Below are 10,871 nucleotides of genomic sequence, written 5' to 3' on the forward strand. Positions count from 1 at the left end.
ACCAAAGTTTTTGTGACTGTATTTTTTTTTTTTTTTTTTTTTTTTTTTTTACAGTGGGTGGGCCTGATAGTCCTGATTCGGTGGATCCCGTTGAACCAATGCCAACCATGACTGATCAAACAACACTTGTTCCAAATGAGGAAGAAGCATTTGCATTGGAACCTATTGATATAACTGGTGAGCATATGAACCTTTAGATTTATACAGCATACAACATAAGGTCTTACTTCTGGTTTTTGCCTGTCTACTGATCTGCTACTGTTGTTTTAGATAACTAGGCTTCTTGCTTTTTTCTGGTTTTTTGCCTGTCTACTGATATGCTACTGTTGCTTTCGTTAACTAGGCTTCTTGCTTTTATGTCACAGTCATCTGTCATAGTCTTCTATCGAATTATAATTTTGAGTATTTTGTAGAAAGTCTGTGCAAGTTGCTGTGAAATATAAAAGTATAGAACAAGCTTTCTGATAATGCGTATCTTAGTCTCCTGGGGTTCCCAAAATGTTAGCAGCTCACATGTGTAACAACTAGAAAACACTGGAAAAGCATTTTTCAATAAATTACAATTCTAAATGCTGTACAGTTGGGCTACAAGCTGGAAAAAAACTAAAAGTATTCTTTAAAAAAACAAAACAAAACTGGAGGCTGGTGTGGTGGCTCACACTTGTAATCCAGTACTTTGGGAGGCCCAACCAGGAAAACCACTTGAGGCCAGGAGTTTGAGACCAGCCTGGGCAGTAAATATAGTAAGACCTGTCTCTTCAAAAAGAAAATTTTTTTTTTTTATGTGCTCTTAGAATTTGCCTTTTTCCGCACGTTCTGAAAAAAGAAATCTTTTTAAATTTAAAAACTGGAAATGTCAAAAATTCTAGAATAAGTAATTTTTTTCTTGTAGTTTTTTTAAGTAACATTGTAAGACACATTATTTATATTTGAGGAGGGCTGCTTCTGAATGACAGACAGTTTGAGATAATGGGGATATAAAACTTAACAGTTTCTAGATGGTTTATGAGGACAGTAGGAAAGAATACTTGAAATCGATTACAGTGTAATTTAGACATAGTTTTTACCTTTAAGTAGGACAAGATTACCCTTTTGGGTTTCCCATTGATGAGGGAAATGTACAATTAAGTAAAATATATACTTTATTAGATAGTGAGATTAGAGAGAGACTCTCACTGTGTGTAACATCTTTTTGTGTATATATATATATATTTTTAAGTGTTGATCCAAAAACCTTTGGGGTATGTCTGACAGGGTGAAATTTTGAGGATTTTATTTAACCCCATGAGCTTTTCTGCATTTTAAAAAAGTGAGACAATACCACCTACTTGTAAGTTTTAAGGATTAGAAATGACTCTTTTAAAATGTCTAGGATGGAGTTACAGTTCTATCTGACTGGGCCTGGGCTTGTTTCATTCTATCAAGCAGCTTCCACAACTGCCATATATGAATTATAACTTTTCTAATAAAAATAATAGTATTTGCAATCATTAAAGAAAACTCAGTCTGTGAGTTTGAGTGATGGGCCCTGTTTCAAATGAGAAAATGAGCCCAACTCTGAAGGGTATGATATGTTCATTGTTTGCAGTATAAAACTACATAGTCAAAAATGTATTGGACCTTACATCATTTTACTTATTTTGTGCTAAAAGTCTATACTCATTCAGCAAATTTTTGTTGAATGCCTCTATTTTGTTCCAGCCTCTATTCTAAATGATGGTTGGAAAACATCAGTTAAAACATTCTATCCTTATGAAGTTTAACTTTTCTGCTCGAGTCTGTGTGTAGAAAAGCAGGGAATATAGTCAGGCCAGATCTTGTAACTGTGTGTTCCATGCTGGCCTCTCAGGAAAATGATCTTATTTTTTATTATCATTCCAGTTAAAGAAACAAAAGCCAAGAGGAAGAGGAAGCTCATTGTTGACAGTGTTAAAGAGTTGGATAGCAAGACAATTAGAGCACAACTTAGTGATTATTCTGATATTGTTACTACTTTGGATCTGGCACCACCCACCAAGAAATTGATGATGTGGAAAGAGACCGGAGGAGTAGAAAAATTGTTTTCTTTACCTGCTCAGCCTTTGTGGAATAACAGACTACTGAAGGTAATACAGTTTGCAGAATTTTTACTTCATATACATTCTGAGCATCTAAAAAAAAAGATTCTAAAACCTTTGAATCATTTTTGATTAAGTATTTTGCAACCGTATGGCACGTTTTCTCTTTTCTGCCTTAAATCACAGTGTACTGGGCATAACTTTATTTGAAATATATGGATAAGTGACACCTGCATTTCTAAAAGATGTAAAATGAATTTTCCTTATTTTAAAAAGCCACTGACATGTTTAATAATATTTCTGTCTGTAATGAACTATTAGTTATATCGTCTTAGTGTGTTTTACATCTGAATTCTTGAAATGTTTTCTGAATAAAACATGAGTGGTTCTGCTTTTTCCACAGTAAAGAATTCTGGCTTCAGGAGGTTTTTTGGTTTTTTTGTTTGTTGTTCCATTTATAGGCTCTTTTCTGCTCACATTCCACAATATTCCAAAATAAGATTCACAGGTGTCTGGTGAATGAAGCAGTGCTGTTCGGCTACTATTCTGTCTGAAGTTGAAATATGCACAGAACCTATTGATTTTACTGTGTATTTAGAATATAGTAATATATTCTAAATCTAAAGTATCCCAGAGCAACAAAGTTGTGCTCTTTATTGTAAGCACTGTCATATAATTATTTTTAAGAAGGTCGTTAAACTGTTTATTCTTTGACTCAGTAATTTCATTATTAGAAATTTTTCCTAAGGAAGTAATTCAAAGTATGGAAAAGCTACTACCTCTGTTAATGTTGATTACATTCTTGTTCACAGTTTTAAAAAGAGAGAAGCCTGACATTTTAAGAGTAGAGGAATGGTTCAAAATGAAATATGTAACCATTAAAAGTAGTTTAAATGAGACTGGGAGCAGTGGCTCACGCCTGTAATCCCAGCACTTTGGGAGGCTGAGGCGAGTGGATCACTTGAGGTCAGGAGTTAGAGACCAGCCTGGCCAACATGGTGAAATCCCGTCTGTACTAAAAATATAAAAATTAGCCATGTGTGGTGGTACACTGTAATCCCAGCTACACAGGAGGCTGAGGCACAAGAATCACTTGAACCCGGGGGTGGAGGTTGCAGTGAGCTGAGATTGTGCCACTGCACTCGAGCCTGGGCAACAGAGCGAGACTCCGATTCAAAAAATAAAAATAAAAAATAGTTTGAATGATAGCTAATAAGGTTACTATGTAAGTGAAGAAAACACAATTTAAAGCTGTTTGGTATGAGACCAGTTAGGATGAGTTTTAGTTGATGAATATGAAAATAAACTGCAGGCAGATAAATGGAAAACCCTTAAGGTTGTGAGATAATGGATACAATTTTTTTAGTTTATCTAAAATGTCTGCAGTTATAATTTGAAAACTCATTTAAAATCATTTTCAGATGGAATGAATTGTGAATATGATAAAAGCCATGCTAAATTATACACTTAGAATATACTTTTGGAAGATATAAATCAGTGGTGACTTTAGTTAGATTTATTTTATCATTGAAATTTTTCTTTTTTTTTCTTATAGCTCTTTACACGCTGTCTTACACCGCTTGTACCAGAAGACCTTAGGAAAAGGAGGAAAGGAGGAGAGGCAGATAATTTGGATGAATTCCTCAAAGAATTTGAAAATCCAGAGGTTCCTAGAGAGGACCAGCAACAGCAGCATCAGCAGCGTGATGTTATCGGTTTGTTCTGTTAGAATAGTTCCTTGATGAAGTTCACATGAGTATTTGGCTTAAAATTTACCTTTATACTGTCAGAGTGAAAGAAATGAGGAATCAAAGATATACTCAAATGTTTGGGCAGGGAAATACATTGGACCTGATTGCCTTATTTAAGTATGAAGCTTCCTGTATTTCCAGAGGTTTAAGGTTCAGAACTGGCAGGGGAGATAGTCTGCTAAAGAATTGTCCTACATCGTACTGGGGGTAGGACTTGTCCTTTTAAGATCCCCTTTACGTATATTGCTAAAAATTGACTAAACCTTTATGGAACTAAAATTTTATCTGGCCGTCTTCATTAAAGAAAACATTACATATGTCTTAGTGTACTAGTTTTAAAAAATAAATGGTTCTATAATGTTCAAAACTGTATGACCTATGTTTTCTCTTCATATGACCAATTGCAGATGAGCCCATTATAGAAGAGCCAAGCCGCCTCCAGGAGTCAGTGATGGAGGCCAGCAGAACAAACATAGATGAGTCAGCTATGCCTCCACCACCGCCTCAGGGAGTTAAGCGAAAAGCTGGACAAATTGACCCAGAGCCTGTGATGCCTGTAAGTAAGCAAATCTATCCATTAAGTCATTTGAAGGTATTCATACAGCAGTAGCAAGTGGTGTTTAGGGAGGCCTTTTAAAGTATCTTGGTTTTGACAGAAAATGGTAAGGAATGAGTCCCGAGGAAGAAGAGCAACAGGATATAGATAGTCCACTCCTAATGGGAGGATTTGTTCTGGGAGTCTCTGCAGTCTTTCTGACTCTTTTTGAATAGTATTGCTTTAGAGTGCTCCAGAGTGAGCATCCTTGACTCTGAAGTTGGTTCTGATTTATTATTTGGCAAACATTCCTGCATACCTTCAGTACTAGGTAGTTTTAGGTCATCTTATTAAGTAATCAGAATAAACTTGTCAAATACCTGAGAAAATGTAAAGCATTATCTGTCTGCTTCATTCAAACTTTGACTACCATTAAGTTGGGCTAGGATAGGAAAGCTAAGCAATTATGAAGGAGGAAATAGTAGGGTTTGGTTTAGGGCTTTCCAATCTTAAGTCTATAGAATAAATGAATTTGAGCAAAGGGAGGCTTTTTGATAACCTTAGGCTTCTTGTTCAGCCTCCATCAAGAATACTCTGCCAATTTTAAGAACTAGTTTTCTGTGCCCTCTGGTGGTAAGAGTTGTCAGTAAGAGCATTTTTCTGTATTAGCTCAGGACTAGGAAGACAGTAATGAGTAGGTGACTTGCATAACCACCCTCCTCCTGGTAATTCTTTGGTTTCTTAAAGACTGGTTTTGATGTTCTTAACTCTTTTATATTAAGCCTGAGAGAAAATAAATATAGGAAGTGGACCCAGAAAAGCAGTGTCCTCACTCCTATTATTTGCTGCCGTGAGACATTCAAGACTCTCAGAGTGAAAGCTTATGATTTTTAAGTTAAAATATAATAACCTTACAGAAGCTTTAGTAGTTAAAAAACATTTGACTCCTAAAAAGTAAGTATGAAAATGAAACATGGTTTAAGATAACGGTCAGTTTCTTTTGTAAGCTACTTCAATGTAGTTTTATAAAAAAATCAAAAAAAAATATATACTATAATAAATTTTTTCTTGTGGGGAAGTGTGGAGATATAATCTCAGTATTTTCAACTAGAAAACTTCAGCCACTGTGTATTTGCATATTTAAAATAAGCTACTTTAAAAACATACATCTTAAATTGTCTTATTTGTATTGCTTTAAGCCTCAGCAGGTAGAGCAGATGGAAATACCACCTGTAGAGCTTCCCCCAGAAGAACCTCCAAATATCTGTCAGCTAATACCAGAGTTAGAACTTCTGCCAGAAAAAGAGAAGGAGAAAGAAAAGGAAAAAGAAGATGATGAAGAGGAAGAGGTAAACTAATTAATAATTTTCATTCCAGCTTTAGCAAAAGCCTCCAGCCAGCTTTTTTATTTTTCATATTGGGGCTAACTTAATTGATGTTGAGCATCAGAGTTATATAAAAAGAAGAATATAAGCAAAATTTTACCAAATTCATAGTGGTATCGATCATCGTTAGGAACATCAAATTTTATGCTGTGCTGTAACTCATTGGCTCCCTTGTGGGCTGTTGAAGGACATGGAATTGCCCTTACGCTGATTTCTTGCCTGACTTCTAGACTGCTTGTAGCTGCTTTTACTATCTTGTGGTCAGTGGTCAATTCTTAACTGCTGTTATCATCTACTTATAACCTCTTCTGTATCTGTGGTGGCCTGGAAATCAGATAACTGTACATTTTCCACTTGTCTGGGTTTTGTTTTTGTTTTTCCTTTAGTTGAACCCCAGGGTAAAGCATAACTTTGCTAAAAACTTAGACTGAGTGAAGCCTTGAATGACTTTTTCTTTTTACAAAGTAAGAGGTGTTTTAGGAATCAGTTTCTTTTTCCGGGGGCGTGTTTACGCTGTTGAAGGTCCTCCTTCTTCTCCTTCTCCTTCTCCTTCTCTTTCTCCTCCTTCTCCTTCTCCTCCTCCTCCTCCTCCTCCTTCTCCTTCTCCTCCCTTCCTCCCTCCCTCCCTCCTCCTCTTCTTCGTTCCTCCCTCCCTCCTCCCTTCCTTCCCCCCTCCCTTCCTCCCTGCCTTTCTCCCTTCCTTCCTCCCTTCCTGCCTTCCTTTCTCCCTTACTCCCTCCCTCCCTCCCTCCCTTCCTTCCTTCCTCCCTCCCTCCCTCCCTCCCTCTCCTCCTCCTCTCTTCTTCTTCCTTATTTCTGCATCATTGAGGTTGTTAAAACTTAGAATTTATTCTTCTGTTTGATATTCTGTCAGATATGTTACTTAAACCTTTTAATTTAAAATAAGGTGTCCTTTAGGTGGCATTGAAGCTGTTTAAATTTCTTCAGGACCAAAAAAGGTTATGGATTGGATAAATTTTCATTAACCTCTGTTCTTAATTCTAATAATAGTGCATATCTTTAATATGAGTACCTTATTTTACAACCAAAATTAGCTTCAGAGCTATTCCTATGTGTGAGGGTATGCCATTATCTCAGACTTAGTTGTGAATGAGTATTAAAATAGTTGTGGTTTCTGTATATAGTTTCAGCATAGCCTGGGAACATCACAACTGCTGCCTTGCACCCACCTTGGACTTTAAAAAGTCATTTAGGCAGCACGTGGCTGAGAACTATGTTGCTCAAGTGAAATATATAATAAGGGGTATAGCCCGTTCATTTTAAAACGCCATATAGACCAATAATAAATCCTCAACTTAGCTAGTCTGCAGGCTCTTTGGTACTGCTCCACAATGAGATTAGGAGTCTGCCAGAACATAAGTCATCTGGAAAATCATGTTGCAATATTTATGTATGTATATTTAGTTGAAATAAACATTATATTTAATGGTACAGTTGATTTTTATCCTTAAGTTCTTGAAGAGGGACCAGTAACCAAAAGCTCCATGATCAGCAGCGTCCACAGACCACATAGTGTGTGTAGACAGCATCCTTATACTGCAGTATAAAAGCATACTTTTATCCAAATGTTTGCTTGCATATAAACAGAGGACTTTGCCTTGTAATTTAAGAAAAACTCTTCAGTTTATACTCTAGATGCTAAGTGATTGCTCAGCAGCATTAAGTACAGTTTTCTCTTAGTTCAAAATACACAATCTCAGGGTAGTTGAGCTTTTAGGAGATGTAGAAATACTTCATTTCGCATTGGACTTGTTTTGTCAGCTTTTTGGGGGTCATTTTCATTCAGGATGAAGATGCATCAGGGGGTGATCAAGATCAGGAAGAAAGAAGATGGAACAAAAGGACTCAGCAGATGCTTCATGGTCTTCAGGTATTACTGCTGTTGTCTTAGAGGAAAATGCTTTATCAAAGGATTTTGGCATTGTTCCCTGAAAAAAAAAAAAAGTTACATGCTGGAAACAGAAAGCATACCTTTGTGAAACTTTTCCCAAAACGACATTATTTTTAAATGTTTTAATTAAATACATAAACTATTAGGCCAAGAGTAAGCCTGAAAAGCAGAACCGTGGTGACATATTACACAACTCCTTTGTGTGCCTGCACCTTCTTGTTTTTCGTTGAGTAAATTTAATGTGATGGATTATTACATTTATTGGGTCATTATGTAGCATCAGATGTCACTTTTCCTTGTGCTTTTATGTCCTAGACACAGACAAGATACCTTGAACATCTGCAGAATGCCAAGCAAGTTGCTCAAGGTTTCTTAAAATAGGACAGTTGACATTTAATTTTTTTTTTTACTTTAAAAACTGTAAGTGCTAGATTTTGCTATTATATTACATTAGATGTCTAAATAAATTGATTATTTTAATAATACATGCCAGAACAATTTTGCTGGTTTCTTGGACTTTCTTATTTAGATTTTAGATGTACCATAACATACTTTGGCCTTTTACCCTCTTGATTAACATGAGAATCATATACTGTTTTAAAAAGTGCAGTCTTTGTCCTGAGCAGAATATATAGTTTGTTTTTTCCAGTAACCAAAATTAGCATCTGTGTTAGTCTGTTTTGTGTTGCTCTAAAGGAATACCTGAGTCTGGGTAATTTATAAAGAAATGGAGTTTATTTGGCTCACAGTTCTGCAGACTGTACAAGAAGCAAAGCACCAGCGTCTGCTTCTGGTGAGGCCTCAGAAAGCTTATAGTCATGGTGGAAGGCAGAGGGGGAGCAGGTGTGTCACATGGCGAGAGAGATGGCTAGGCTCTTTTAAACAACCAGCTCTCTTGTTAACTAATGAGCAAAAATTCACTGATTGCTGCGGGGAACCATTCATAAGGGATCCACCACCACCCCCATCCCCACCCTCACCCCGTGACACAAACACCTCACTAGGCTCCATCTCTTAACAGTGGGGAATCACGTTTCAGCATGAGATTTGGAGGGGACAGATATTCAAACTGTGTCAGCATCCTCACTGAATTACTACTTTATTTTACAGGTTACTTTAAGTTATCCTTTTTTGGTTTTATTTCAGCGTGCTCTTGCTAAAACTGGAGCTGAATCTATCAGTTTGCTTGAGTTATGTCGAAACACGAACAGAAAACAAGCTGCCGCAAAGTTCTACAGCTTCTTGGTTCTTAAAAAGCAGCAAGCTATTGAGCTGACACAGGAAGAACCGTACAGTGACATCGTTGCAACACCTGGACCAAGGTTCCATATTATATGAGGAGCTAGAAACATTATAGCTAGTGTTTGATTCACTAGTGCTTACGAATTGCCCCCATGTGTAGGGGACACAGAACCCTTTGAGAAAACTTAGATTTTTGTCTGTACAAAGTCTTTGCCTTTTTCTTTCTTCATTTTTTTCCAGTACATTAAATTTGTCAATTTCATCTTTGAGGGAAACTGATTAGATGGGTTGTGTTTGTGTTCTGATGGAGAAAACTGCACCCCAAGGACTCAGAAGATGATTTTAACAGTTCAGAACAGATGTGTGCAATATAGGTGCATGTAATAATGTTCAGCGGCAGTCAAAAGTCATGATTTTTATCTTAGTTCTTCATTACTGCATTGAAAAGGAAAACCTGTCTGGGAAAATGCCTGACAGTTTAATTTAAAACTATGGTGTGAGTCTTTGACAAGAAAAAAAAAAACAACGCCTTTCCATCAGTAACACTGGCAGTCTTCCTGTTAACCACTCTCCGATTAGGGATGGTATCTGAAACAACAAAGGTCGCCCTCTTGAGATTCGTTTTAAGTGTAATTCCCTAATGAGCAGAGGTGTACGTGAAGTTGTGTTGTGACTGATAACCTTCAGCTACAAAAAGATAGGACTGACTTGGTTTAAGTGTTCTGTTTTGTAAATCATTCCATTTGAGTCTTTCTGATGAACTTGGCTATCCTGAAATCTGTTATTTTAGTGAGGTTCCAAAATGAGCAAAGCTAGGCCTGATTAGAGTAGAGTAACTATTAAAAAACATAACTTTCTAGGAGCTATAAATCAAAGTTTTGAAAAGATGTTTGGATATATTTGAGTATTCAGATCATGAAAACAGAAATTGCCCTGCCTACTACAAGGACAGACTGATGGGAAATTATGCACCTGGTCAACTTAGCTTTTAAGCAGACAATGCTGTAAAAACTAATGGCTTCTCTGGTATTTATTATAAGTTTTAGTACTGATCTCCTTTTCCAGTGCTGCACACTCCTGTGTTTGGAACTTTAATAGCATTGCAACGAAATCTTATATCCAGTTTCCTGTAATTTAATTGAAGAAAAATATGTCCAAATAAAGACTTTATTATTAACAGACCAGATAGCATCAGAAATCATGTGACTATTATGATTATCAGAATATGTCTTAACTTTTTAGGGCAAAGTTAACACTGAAAGTTACAGCTTAAGTGTTGGAACTTTTGTGGCAAAAACATCACTTTTGAAACTCAGACTTCAGTGTATACCCAATAATTTAAAATTATGTGAAATGTTTTAAATTTGTGAACTCGTAATTACTGTTTTAATGATTCAGTTTCTTGAGAGTGGTAATTGTATAAAATTGCTTTTGCAGCTTTATATTCAATATGACGTGCCTGTAAACCAAGGAGTTTTCCCCGTTTGTAAAAAGACATTGTAGATAATTGAATGTTTGATTTTAGAAAGGTCATTAGTTTCTTGTTACACATTTTGTTAGTCTGGTTTTTGTTGCTTATCGGGTTTAATATTGTTCTTGAAAATAGTTGATGCTATGTTATGTATAACTTTTCTAATAAAAGTTGTGTTATAAGCTGTACTTTTTTGAGTATTTGTTATTCAGTTGGTGGTGGTCCCCAAGGGAAAGTTGGCTGAAAAAGTTATTATAGCCCAACACCTCATTTGTTTGCCTTATCTAGAATAGTTGTCCATATAAACCAAATGAATTTTTCAAAAGAGGTCTTAGACTACAAATGGAAGACAGACTAGCTTGTCTCCAACCTTCTTTGTTAACAGAACTATGTGACCTGAAATTTTAATGTATAACTGTTATGTGTGAATGTATTAAGAATAAAAATGAAACTAACAAATGGCTGGTACAGAGGAAGCTTTGGGACATAAATATATATGTGTAACTGCTAAGTACATA

At 36.1% G+C, this 10,871-nt stretch overlaps 1 protein-coding gene across 4 annotated transcripts in view; it reads left to right on the forward strand.

The window, feature by feature from the left end:
• Window positions 1-10,541, forward strand: part of RAD21 (RAD21 cohesin complex component) — a 28,901-nt gene extending 18,360 nt beyond the window's left edge. For all 4 annotated transcript variants that reach the window (XM_050801495.1, XM_050801497.1, XM_050801498.1 and 1 more), the window contains exons 8-14: window positions 55-177; window positions 1,882-2,105; window positions 3,613-3,772; window positions 4,216-4,364; window positions 5,543-5,692; window positions 7,536-7,619; window positions 8,787-10,541. In XM_050801495.1, coding sequence (XP_050657452.1) covers window positions 55-177; window positions 1,882-2,105; window positions 3,613-3,772; window positions 4,216-4,364; window positions 5,543-5,692; window positions 7,536-7,619; window positions 8,787-8,978 — 1,082 coding nt within the window. In that variant the 3' untranslated portion in view covers window positions 8,979-10,541. The remainder of the gene's footprint in view (window positions 1-54; window positions 178-1,881; window positions 2,106-3,612; window positions 3,773-4,215; window positions 4,365-5,542; window positions 5,693-7,535; window positions 7,620-8,786) is intronic.
• Window positions 10,542-10,871: the final 330 nt, after the last annotated feature.

The sequence above is a fragment of the Macaca thibetana genome, chromosome 8 (assembly GCF_024542745.1).
Source record: "Macaca thibetana thibetana isolate TM-01 chromosome 8, ASM2454274v1, whole genome shotgun sequence".
NCBI classification, from domain to species: Eukaryota; Metazoa; Chordata; class Mammalia; order Primates; family Cercopithecidae; genus Macaca; species Macaca thibetana.